Source organism: Mixophyes fleayi, chromosome 7 (genome assembly GCF_038048845.1).
Source record: "Mixophyes fleayi isolate aMixFle1 chromosome 7, aMixFle1.hap1, whole genome shotgun sequence".
Classification (NCBI taxonomy): domain Eukaryota; kingdom Metazoa; phylum Chordata; class Amphibia; order Anura; family Limnodynastidae; genus Mixophyes; species Mixophyes fleayi.
Genome location: NC_134408.1, coordinates 67,117,227 through 67,131,032, shown reverse-complemented (window position 1 = coordinate 67,131,032; position 13,806 = coordinate 67,117,227). Strand labels below are relative to the sequence as shown.

General features: G+C 36.3%; 1 protein-coding gene across 1 annotated transcript in view; it reads left to right on the top strand.

Annotated features, from left to right (window-relative positions):
* The window catches only part of DNAH7 (dynein axonemal heavy chain 7), a 379,127-nt gene that overhangs the window by 342,059 nt on the left and 23,262 nt on the right, over positions 1 to 13,806 (top strand). Inside the window, 1 exon segment of the mRNA XM_075181345.1 lies at positions 2,088 to 2,240. Coding sequence (XP_075037446.1) covers positions 2,088 to 2,240 — 153 coding nt within the window.

Genomic DNA, 13,806 nt, shown 5'->3' with positions numbered 1-13,806 from the left:
GGATTATGGGGTATAGAATCAATGGTCATTATATTGAATTGTGAGCTCTGTGAGCACCATCATACAAGCTAGGTCAAATCCTGTAGCAAGAATATTTTTATTAATTAACCCATTAATTTTTACATTAAACAAACATAAAGGAGAATCACAAAATATAGTTAGAAGACATTTATATTTCAGGCTCTCATCCAAGTCTTTGACCAGAAATTGGGAAATTGGATAAGTAATCCCCTATCCCACTCAGATAGTGATATAATGAACCAAAGGATTGGGATTTCATAACTACAGCTCCATTGTCAGGTTTTAAGCATACCCACCAGTTCACCTGTAATAATTGGGAGGCAAAATATGCTTGGACTGGCCCGGAGAAGTTTGCAAGTTTGCGCTGCTAAATGGGTCACCCGAGAAAGGGAAAAATGTATTATTCAGAGACATATAATAAATCTTTACGTAATTAGTTATTTGACTTGACAAAATCTTCCACATTCGTCAGTGACAGTAATGTAAGACTATAGGATTCACAGTCTTATGAACATATATCAAGCTAAAGTATAGAGACTACAATGACATCATTAAATGAGAGAAGATATATATCAGACAGACATGAATGTTAAGACGTGCATAGAAAGAATACCATTCTATTGTTAAACCACCCATGACTTTCCTTTTCCCAAAGTTTATAGAACAGGTCTGAACAACTTTTGGCTCTCCGGGTGTTGTGAAACTACAAGTCCTAGCATACCCTACTAGCTATCGGTTGGATATGTGTTGGCAGAGCATGCTGGGGCTTTTAGTTTCACAACACCTGAAGAACCACAAGTGGTTGAGGCCTGATATAGAAACAGTAATTTTAAGAAGATGGAAGCAGAGAATTGATTTAAAAGTACATGAACATCTTGTAAACCAAAGATAAATAGCATAGCAAATTTCAAATATAAAATTAGTAGATAGTAAAAATCAGGAACTAAATCCATATGGCATCTCATTCATAGCTCCCATCTTGTCATGTTTTAGATCTATGAAGACAAAGGGAAACAAAAGAGGCACATACATAGTGTAGTCATGTTAGGTTCTCTCAGATTCAAGTGCTCTATATATTATGTGCATACGATGGAGTCTATAAGTTTAGCTTTTTGGTTAATCATCTTGAATCTTCACTATGTAGCTGCATAGTTCGATCCATTTTGGCATCAGCCTCTTGAATATTGGGAGGAGCCTAGGGGGAAAGCACAACACATATTGCAACCACATTAAAAAAGCTGTTTTTGCCACACAAATAAATACAAGACACATAGAGGATAAAAATAAAACTAGGATTTCTCTGGTATGAGTGAAACACTGTGTTCAAGTTCAGTTTTTCAGCTGTATGGTGGAAGTGGGTCCTCTGTTGCATACAGGCTATAATTATGTAGGCACATACCCTTGTCTTCATAGTCAGTAATTTGCTTAATAGTAAAATTACAATTAAGAAAGCTACACTGGGTCGCTGCTAGAGAAAGAAGTAATATCTGTGAGATGGACCTCCAGGAAGGAAACAGAATACTTGGTTAGTGGTGGCATTGACAAAGTATACACTTCACTATGGAACATAATCATCAAACATTGATTTTTATTTCCAAAACTGAAAACATAAATGTAAATGTTTCCTAGGCCTATCACCCAGCATTAGCGTGTTTTGACTCTGCAAATGGGCCTTTGATTGTTTTAATAGCAAAACTATATAACCAATTATATACAGATGTTTGTAATTATTTAATCAGGCTTAATTATTTACTTTGATTAGACCTACAGATTGAGTAGTCTTTATTGTACATATTACATCATTTCATAGCTTACACCGATTCATTTCCAGTCTTTATTAATATATTTAACCTGATGAGTGTTCTATTTTTGGTTATAAAAGAAGATAGGCGGATATCAGGAAATTCCATAGTGAAAGTCATTGTTCTGGAAAGGTTTTGGATATGCTCCAGGGAATTAGAAATACCAATTGAGGAGATTGTTTTTATCTACCTTAGATGTTTAGTCATTTCATTTCTTCTCAAATTTTTTAAAAATGTATTTGTGTCATGTCATTTATTAACCAGGGCTTGGTGGTTATGTCTGCGGACCTGGAAGAGGTTGTAATTAGCATCCTAAAAGGAAAGATTCCTGGTATGTGGATGAAGAAATCTTACCCAAGTCTGAAATCTCTTGGTAGCTATGTGAATGATTTTCTTGCAAGACTGAAATTTTTACAGGTAAGGGAATTAATCATCTGCAGTGCCTGTAGTACTTAAACATGAACTGATCTTTAATCACAACAATCTTTTTAGCTCCAAGAAATTCCATGAGGTGTATATTTTCATTATTTGTAGCAAAGTACTTGCTTTTAAGGAGTATTGTAAAACCCATAAAGAACACTTTTTTTTGTCTTTTGGGGCTTTGTACTGTGTGGAGCATTAAGTTAAATTGCCTCGCTAAGGTGAATTGGAAAGGTGCTACTTATATTCATTCCATTGGATGTTGACCATAGTGAAATTCCACAGTACCTTTGTACCACTCAGCTGAGTGATCTGCTTTTAATGAGAAAACCGCAAAAAAAAATTGTAAAAAAAATATAAAATCATACAAGGTAATAATGCAGGTATTCCGGGTGAAGCTTTCCTCTTGATAATGAACTGGTTTGTTAGTTCTTATTTGACAGAGTGCACTGGTTTTTACATACCAGAATTTACATATCATGTTGTCCTTACTAGATACTAAAACATGATAAATGTTATTTAATGCGACAGTTATGATCGACATTTATATGGTTGACGCCATAGACAGAGTTGAAAAGTCGACAATAATAACATTGACAGTATTATTAGGTTGGCAATTCAAATAATACAATAAGACAATAATATTTCTAACCCTAACCATATAATACTGTCTACACTTCAATTGTCAACCAAATGAATGTCTAGCTGTCAACCTCACACCATGACAATTTTACTTTGCTATTATGTATTCAACAAAAAATAAGCCAACATTAAAATTAACCTTTGTAAAATTAACATTTAGCATTTTTAACTTGAAATAATAATTTTGTTTATTAGTTTATTAGTATTTTACATCATAATTGAGGAATTTTGACTCACTTCTTCAATTCATTGAAGTTAAGGGCATGCGTTTTGGTGAATGTTTTGGGCCACTGATCAGCAGCAACTATTGCTTTTCTGAGATCAGTGCAGGTGTCTTTTCTACTCGACATAGTATTCTCCATTTATATAAAGGTCGTGACATCTTCTTGATGATCAAATAATGGTGTGCACGTCTTCATTGTTATGGAAGCAGTGGTGATGTACTTATTTTTCCAAATAAAAACCACATACAGGCACCTTTATATTGGCTTATTTTGTGAATAAATAATAACTAAAAATATATTGTCACAAGAGTAGATTTATACAATTATTATTTTTTTGGGCGAGGACTGCATGATTGTTAATTATAATACAATTTGAAAGAGGGTGTGTTTTTTTCCCCAAATGACTGTAGCTGTTAACCACATACTATTAGTAGAAGAGACTCAAAAGACAAGTGAAGACCCTTGTAAATATACTATAGAATCTACAGTAACATCCACATGATAAATTAGCAGCTTTGGGGACTGGGATTTGCATGACAATTAAGGGCCCCACATATAGCAATTGATTCCACCCAAGGTCAAGGTCAGCTTCATACTAGACTGGTTCCTGGGCAGAGATTATAAGTGGAGGCTTCTGCTGTTACAAGTGTTTACAAACATTTATATTACTCAATGCAATATAGTTTTTATAATCATTGTAATGTAAATATTAGTAAAAGTTAAATATTGTAGTAATATAAGCAATGAATTGCCATGACTGATAATGAACTTGGGGACAAATAAAGAGCAGATGTACGCACTTGGAAATAAATATTTTTTAGTAATAGTGTGGTCAAGTTCTTCTGTTTACAGTTTTTGGGAGGGAGGAAAATTGTAAATACAGAAAAATTACTGTAAATTGGTACTGTACATTTACACTCACATGTAACTGCTAAAATATTACCTTGTATTTTTCTTACTACACTGAGACTGAATTATGAGTTTTGGGTGAAGTCGTCTTTAAGTTTCCATCAGTGGATTTTAGTTCACCCTCCTATCACCACCCTCTTTTATATAACGCCACCCTCACATGACACCAGATACATTAAAAAATGCATAGAAAGTGTATTAATTTTACAAAAACTTATACCACCATTTTGGGCATGATAATTGTTTTTAACTAGAAGTATACATTTATTAATTTTATACAGATGGAATGTGGTGGAGGCTGGGGTTATAGTCATCTTCATCTAACAGATACAGGATAAAATGTAATACCAGATTTTGTTTCAATAAGAGCTGAAAGTTGAAATTATTACAGTACAAATTGTACTTAATACTCAGCAGCAAGAAATTATGCACTTATTACCTTACCTTACTTACATTAGTACTTGTTTTGCCCCTGACATCATCTAACTTTGGTCAGAGTCATCTAACAGATGTTGTGTTGGACAGGAGCACAAGCTTCATCCGGTATATGCTTACTAAAATTCTCCAGCCTGTATTGTCCTTAAATCCACTTGCATAAATGACATGTGTCTACTAGTGTTTTTAACGCTGGTACAACACATGAAATCACATCCAGTTTTACCTGCTTGTGTTTTTACTTGTGTTTGGGTGTGTTATATTGTGATTTCCCTGACTCTTCTTGCTTAATTCAGTGCATTTAATACAACATAAACTCATTAAACTCAATGGAGTGTCCTCCAATGATCTCCCTAATGTAAGTAATTCTGCTAATTAACACATTGCGTTTCACTTGAGTTTTTGCAAATCCAAATGCAAGGGCAGTTGGTGCCCGCCCTAAAATGGTGTGTGTGCGTGCAGGTGGTCTTCTATTTTTGAGATTAGTGAAACAATTCAGCATATTTTGAGTTTCTTTGAAATCATTGCTTTATAAACCAGCAAGCTTGTGTAATATTGCTACAGCTCAAAGACACAAGAGATTTGCGCACACTCACACACATATATATATATATATATATATATATATATATATATACACACATACTTACATACACATATATATATATATATATATATATATATATATATATATACATATATATGTATTTAAGTATGTGTATATATATATACATATATATATATATTATATATATATATATATATATATATATATATATATATATATATATATTATATATATATATATATATATATATATATATATATATTTATATATATATATAACACGCCTGATCTGGAATACCTTTACTTAAATTTAGAGGTCTAAAACTAATTAGCAATTTATCTTCAATTTATTATTCATACTTCACAGAACTTTTATTTTAACCCATTTTTATAACAACTGTTGGCAGCATGCGGTGTGGGATTTCTATACTTACTATAGTACCAGATACTAAAAGTGAATCTAGAATACTGCATAACCTTCTGGAATGAATAGAAGGGACATAAAGTTCACTGTTACATCTGTTGTGTACAGCAGTTTGTTTGTTTACTGGTGCATGTAAGAATCCGTTAGACTTTACTATTTGTCATATACCTTACCAAGATAACAGCTGATACAGATACACAAGACAGATGGCAATCTGTGTTATTCACACTGATTTCACAAAACACTGCTCAACTGATAAATATTAGCAGCATTAATAATTTTTATCATATCCATTCCAGTAGTCAGAGCTGATCAATGTTTCTTTCCTACCATTACCACCACATTTCAGTGGATGCTAGCAGTGGGTTTTTTTGCCTATGTGTGTACTAATAAAGTAATTGGTATCTTGATTTCCTACTGACTTCCACAAATCCATACATGTCACTGTCTTTCTTCTGTAAAGAACTCTAGACATATGGAGAATTATCTCATTTTAAAATGAACACAAACAAATCTGTAATTCTTCCTCCTAACCTATCCTCTCAGAAACAAAACTCACTTAGAACTATAACTTTAGATTGCAATCAGATAAAATTAAATACATGGGCATCTTTCTGACCAGACATTTTGATCAGCTATAAGATGCAAACTTCCCAGACTTCTTAGACATCCTAAAGAAAAATCTCCTTGACTGGGATTGACCATATATATTGTTGATAGGGAGAATAACAGCAGTTAAAATTAACATATTACCTTGAATCTTATATCTATATATACCACAAAACCAATTAGCTAGTTTTGTCTGGTCAGTACCCCATATCAACATATATTTTACAGGGGGTCATATAGGTCCTACCTATTGACCTAAACACATAGCCTTAACTTCCTTGAATTGAAGCAGTGGTGTTAGGGGTCAATCAAGATATTCTTGGCTTTATACAAAATATCACCAATTTAACACTTCCAGACTGCCCAGCATATACTCTTCAGCATCACTCCCTCCCAGACACTCTCAAATATACAACAACACTAGTGGGACACGTCCTTAACATGTTAATTATTTGCAAACTGAACCTCCGGCTATTACTTTGGTAATTAAAAAAATATGGCAGATATATTGTTTCAAATTCATAATGAGTATCTTGCATGATCGTACTATTAAATTTTAATCTGTATGGTCCACCTGGCTCGGTTACTATGAGGCTCCTTATTTTGCTTCTCACTGATTTTCGGAAATATTTTTTATCTTAGAGGGAGGATTAATGGATAAGTGAGATGGAAGAGTCAATTATTATTATTATAATTCATTTATTTATCGGTATCACAAGGCTTTCACAGTGACGTACATAGAGGGTTAGAACATTATATAAGTTCATACACATACAAATGTTATGGTAGAACAATACAGCACAACACAACACAGTACAATAGTGGTAGAGTTAAAAGCAGTAAATACAGAGGCAATGGGAAAATAGTGGCAGGGTGAATGAGTGGCAGGAGAGCGGTGAATAGAAGAAATATATAGGTGAGGCCGCGCTTCCTGGCGTTAGAAGGTATATTTTGCTGCCACAGAGCGGAACCGATGTGGTATAAGGGGGTTCCCCACCCTCTAAAATGATAGATCTAGATAGGATAAATTCGGTCCCTGGGCGCATAAAAATGTATATATAAATTTGAGATGCTCACTGACCCCCGTCTTTTGTTTTGGTTTTGGATCTGGATTACCGTCATGTTTTGGTTTTGGTTTTGCCAAACCGCCCTTGCGTGTTTTGGTTTTGTTTGGTTTTGTTTTGCAATTTTGTTTAAAAATCAATGTTTTTGGTAATAAAATAACCGAATTTAGTGCTCCACCTGTTTCTTGGATAAGTAATGTAATTGTAAAGCTAATAAAATTATGAAAAAAACAGTTTAATTCCTGCTAGGTCGTCGTTATTCTACACACAAACCAGATTGTCTTCCTCTCCATCTATGCATATGGCAATGCAGCCATCATCTTTGGGTGTATATTACACCCTACACTTATAGTTAAATATCTAAAAAAATGGACAAAGGCAGTTTGATTTCTGTCTCTCTAGGCCCCCCTCCACTTGTAGAAAATACTAAAAAATTCAGCCGTTATAGACTGTACAATATAATTTGAAATGGACAAAGCCAGTTTGGGGTCAGTCTGTGTATGACACCCTACCCTTATTGAGAAATTGCCAAAACAGCAGCCTTTCAAGACTGTACGTGATATAGAAATGCCCAAGTCCCTTTCCTATTTGGGGGTAGATTGCACCCTACACTTATACTTATAAGTATACTTATTTTGATGGTGTGTTTTTTTTCCTGATTTAAAAAGACTATGTACCTTTACATAGGCTTTACCAGATGACGTACTGGGAACACTACCATCAGGACTGGTGCCAGCACCTGCTTGCTGATTCTGCTCATATGTGGACTGCTTTGATTCCATTTCAATGAGCCCAAACCACTTGTAGTGCAAAATATTGTATAGATAGATACTGCTAAATATGACTTTTGGCAGTCAGAAAAATTAGTGTTTCACACTGGGGAATATGGGACACCCCAAAGCACTTGTAGTGCAAAAAATTGTATAGATACTGCTGATAAATATCATTTTTGACAGCCAGAAAAATTAGTGTTTCACACTGGGGAATATGGGACACCCCAAAGCACTTGTAGTGCAAAATATTGAAGAAAAAAAAAGCCTCCTCTATCCTCCTCTCTTCCTGCTCTAACAATTGCTAATAGAACTGGTACTAATCATAGAATTGAATAGATTAGAATTGAATTGAAATAATACAAAGAATAAGGTGTACAATTATTGCGCTGTCCCTGCTCTAATACAGCCTGTTTATGCTTTTCAAATATCGCGAGAACCGAGCTCTGAGATCCGACTACGTCATGATGACGTTTTGCCTCGATTTCGATTCCGAACGGGCGGGAGAGTACTGAGCTCGACTCGGTACTCAGATAGGCGAAGTTCGGGTGGGTTCGGTTCTCGGGGAGCCGAGCCCGCCCATCTCTAATATAAATATAGATTAGGAAGGAGATCGAAGGGAATAGTATACAAGTGAATGTTTTAATGCAATGATAAGACATAAACATGTTCTGGCCAGAACAACTTAAAATCACAATGTAACAGTGTGTGAGGATACCGGGTTTAACGTAACCTTCTGGGCCGCACAGCTGGCCTAGCTGGTACCTATCCAAGGTTCGGAATCACCCAGGCAAATATCCGAAATAACACAAATAAGTTTATTTAACAAAATGGTAGCACAAAACAGCAATGAACAGATGTAAATAATAACTTGAAACAAAGGACACTACAGTCTGGCATAGACAACATACAGGGTATAATAAAAACACTTCTCCAGTGTCCTTGTTACTTTCAGGGACTGCTGCCTCTCTCCTTTAAGACTACCAGCAAACGTAGTGGCCTAAAGTAACTGTCACTCCTCTTTAGATCAGGGCACGGCAGTATTCTAAGGACCAATTGTCCCTTTCTTGTCAGGGGCAGAGATTAATATATCTCAACTCCACCCTAACCTCAGCTATCACTCTTAAATGAATGCCAATTTGCTGTCCTCTAGAGCTCCCTTTTAAACCCAGAAATGTCCTCATCAGCAATTCCAGGACCAGCCTGATCGGTCCTTTACTTTCTTTACCTTTTCACAGGTAAACATACAGACCAGGAGATAGCAGATGAATCATTATTGATTTAATTAGGAACAGATATTGTTATGTGGCTATACAGGAAAGTTTGTTTAAACAGAGATCAGGATCCAGACACCTGTACATTTAAATACACAATGCAGTCCTCTGCCATTAAACATAGAGCTCTGTCTGTGGGCCTTTTCTTATGCTATCACACACAGACCCACAGCTAAACGAAGACAGGAAACCCCCTGGTGTGATGTCCATTCATACAGGACTGGTGGACATTAAATCTTTTGCCTAGACTGAAACAATTGACTAGTCTGCATGCTAACAATGCAAGCCGGCAGTTATTTGACTACTTTCAAAATAGAATATACACAAGTTTAAATATGACTGAGAGATATGGGGAACCAGAGGGCTAGAAAAAGTATATGTTTTCATATTCCGCAGTTGACAGGTTGAGGTGATATTAATACTTTGTTTCCTCACACAGTGTATAAACTTTGATACTTGCAGATTAGCAAGTAACAGGCATATAGCTGGATAGTTCAATAGAAAAAACAAACGGCTGTTAATGAGCCCACAAAATGAGTAGTAAGGAGTCAATGGTGAGTCTGTCTAACTTCCAAGTATATCCAATTGGAATGGAAATCAAAAGTCAAAAAGTGCATTGATAACTCACATTTGAGTAATATGGTAATCAAGCCAGGCTTAAGTGTCCTCCTCCTGCGATCCGGGTGTTCCGTTTCCTCCCCTGACGCTGGGTGGGTGATGTCGTTTGTGGCCCCTTAAGAATAGGCAGTTGAAAGGTGGCGCATGCACGCTCTATTCATTAAGATGCTGGCTGTCACCCTGCCGGTGCTCTGCTCCGTATAGATGAGAACTAGCATGCTAGCAAAGTCTGGGCTAACGCCCCGCAGTGATGTGATGTAAACGATCGTGGCACACTGATATTAGGATGGAATAAAATAGATGATGTAATAGTAATAATAAAGGTGCAATTTATCCAACATGTTTTGCGTGCAGTGTATAGCACTAGGCTTCCTCAGGGATTTGTAAGGACACACTGATGAACATACCCAGTATTTATGGATTTGATCCACTGTTTCCAGATGTTGATAGTTGATGTTAATTGACCATGTGAGTATTAAGTAGGTCAGCTGGTTCCACAAGGATTGTGCATTTAAAAGGTATCGCAATAAAATTGCAGTTGAATGACATAAGTTCTCTCGATGTATAGATCTCTCAATATACAATACAATATTTGACAAGTAATAAACAGTGAAAAAATAATTAATAAATAAGGAACAGTAAAAAAATGTTGTCATTACATAACATTAACCATGTAGGGGGAAATCTGCAAACTTGCAAAGTAATACATGACAGTGGATCTGTATAAAATATATCTAGGGTTAGGTGATTTATATAAGGATGAAATATTTTAAGTTTTTTTAAAAAAAAACTAAATCGAAATCCACATTAAGTCCCCTTGGGGTCAGGGTTTTGAGATTATATTTCCACCTGGCCTCCTCCTTGGAAATAAGTGCAATATAGTCCCCCCTCTCCATGGTTTTGGTACCGTGCAGATCCCCAAAAATTTGAGCAAGGATGGATCATGATCATGGTACTTGTGAAAGTGATCTGACACACTGTGTCTTTCTGATTTGTTTCTAATGTTTCGTAAATGCTCTGATATTCGTACATGCAATTTCCGAATTGTGCGACCAACATATTGCTGTCCACATGGACATTCCAACAAGTGCGTTGTTAACAACTCCACTATCTCCTCTGTCACCCAACTCCGCTGCCTAGGAGTCACTCTTGACTCCTCTCTCTCTTTTGCCCCCCACATTCAATCCCTTGCCCAAGCCTGTCACTTCCAACTCCGTAACATTGCCCGCATCCGTCCCTTCCTCTCTCAAGATGCCACCAAAACTATCATCCATGCTCTCATCATCTCCCACCTCGACTACTGCAACCTCCTCCTTACTGGCCTCCCCTGCTCCCACCTCGCCCCCCTCCGCTCTATACTAAATGCGGCTGCGAGACTCATCTTCCTCTCATGCCACTCCTCCTCTGCCTCCCCTCTCTGTCTTACCTTACACTGGCTTCCCTTCCCCTACAGAATCCCTTTCAAACTCCTTACCACCACTTACAAGGCTCTCTCCCAGTCTACTATAGAACAAATGGTCCCCTAAGGGATCACCCCGGCGCTAGAAGTTAATATAATCCCTTCCTTTTTCCAGAAGGGTGTAAAAGTGGGATTAAATAGGTAGCCCTGCAGCTCGAACATGGTTCACCAAACTGTAGAATCAAAAGATAGAAACAAAATAACAAGCGCTGGGATACCTATAATGATGGTAATTAGTCCCTTAATATAGGGTACAATCCACACTTGAGTCAATCTACAATAGAAATTTATTTATATATAGAAAACATCAAATAAAATCACCCATAGGTATATATTTTAGTATAGACCTAAAACATCTGTTGATGCTTGTGGAGTACCATAGAATAACAATATTTTCTTTCAGGAATCTTCCACAGTAATTGCAAGACGAATAGAATTCCTGCACAATCTACACAATGTTAACATATGTGAAAGGACCCTTAGCATGCAAAAATATATCCTTATACATACATAATCATCATGATATGTAGAGACCCCAAGAAAAGGACAATTCAAATTGTTTCAAAAAATGAATACATGCATGATTCAAAATTATGGATCAAAAATAAAAATAAAATGTTAAAAATCCGTAAAAACACACAAACAATCCAAACGTGCCAAATAGATCCTGGATATTTGCAATGGAGGTAAACCTCACCTTAAATAGGTAATGCTATCATCTAAAACTCCTTGTTTTACGTTCATTTATACAACTTTATCTCTCAGGATTGATCTTTGACTCTATCCGCGGTAGGCGATTCTATCACCTCCTATGTATTCCAAAAGAAAAGAGTGACATTTGCCCAACTTGGATCTATAGTCTAGAACATAGTTCAGAGTCCGGGACGTGATACCATCTATACATACAGCAATATGCGCCCTTCAAGGTATCCAGGAGTAAGTGTCCGTGATCACAATAAAGTATATAAATGGACAGATCTTACCCCGTGTCCAGGAATTCAAGGAGTGGATATCAGAGGAAGTTGCCCGAACTAAAATCGTTGTCCGGAGCGTGGGCCAACGCTAGAGTGATGTTCCGTCTATGCGGATTGGTGCGCTTCCTTTAGTTGTCCGGCATCTAATGCTCAGTGATGTCCGTTCCGCCTCCTACAACGTATAATGTTCGGGATAAAAAACCAACCTCTTGTATCCTAAATATCTCTTAACTCTCCCACAGCGCTGTGTTACATGAATGTCAAGTAGATGAATACTGCTTGCTGACGCGTTTCGTCCTATAGTGATTAGGACTTTCTCAAAGCTATTGTTCCCATAGTTCCACCTCCTTTTAAGATACAAATGGGCGTGGTTAATTCCCGGAGGATCCTATCTTAAAGTGAACCCTCCAATTTTGTTACAAACAGAATAGAATTGTATCAATTGTATAATATTCCCCATCCCATACTATGTTTCTTTAATAAACCTTTTTCAATTTGGAGGACTCTGGTTGCTTTTTTCCACCAATTTGTGTCTTCTTCGATATACAAGTATAGTCCTTTCTTCGTTGTTAAACAAACACTTAAAAAGAGAGAAAAAAGCTGAACCGATAGTTACTGGAAATATCAAATGTAAAATCAAATACAAAATCAAATATGTTCTAGTTCTACTTATTGGTGCATAACTTGCACATCTACTCTACATATAGTTATTCAATCGTGTGGAACACTTATAGCCACTATGAACCCATCTCCACATAGTGCTACAAAGATCTCTATGTATACTGAAGGCTTTTCTCTCAGGCAAAGTAGCTGGATTAATCACAAAAATCCAATGCCTCATTCAACCCTCTTGGGAAGAGGGTTACTAATTTAAATATCCAAGAGGATTCGCATTGGCATAACTTTTGGAATCTATCTCCTTTCCTTATAGTCAGTATCACATGTTCTAAACCCGTAATTATCAAACATTCAGGATTTTTTCCGTGGGCTTCTAGATAATGTCTCGAAACACTATGTGTCAAAAGGCCATTAAGGATGTTCTGTCTATGTTCGCGAAATCTTTCCTTAAGAGGCCTAGTTGTACGGCCCACATATTGTAAATGACAACCACATTCTAACATGTATACAGTATATGAGGTATCGCAATTAATAAAGTGCTCAATGGGATATTTTTCTCCACTGGAATTAGACTTCACTTTTGTTACTTTATTGGTAATGTGACCGCATGTTAGACATCTTGACTTGCCACATATATAGCACCCCTTTGGCCTATCTGGAAGCCATGTTGCATCTTTCTTGTTTTGTGTTTTAACATACTCGGAGCTATAATTTTCTTCAAGTCCACGTTTTTTCTAAAAATCACTTTAGGTATATCCCCCAAACAATCCTTTAATATGTTATCTTCCTTTAGGATACTGAAATCTCTCCTAAGGGCATCAATGATTCATTTAGATTTTACATTGTACACCGAAATAAAAGCAGGATTGCTATTATCAAACTTCTCTTTCCTTTTCTTTTTACATTCACCTGAAGGTTCCAATAAAAGGTTCCTAACCAAAGTAGCAGCATGAGATGCGGCTTCTTTAAGTAGATT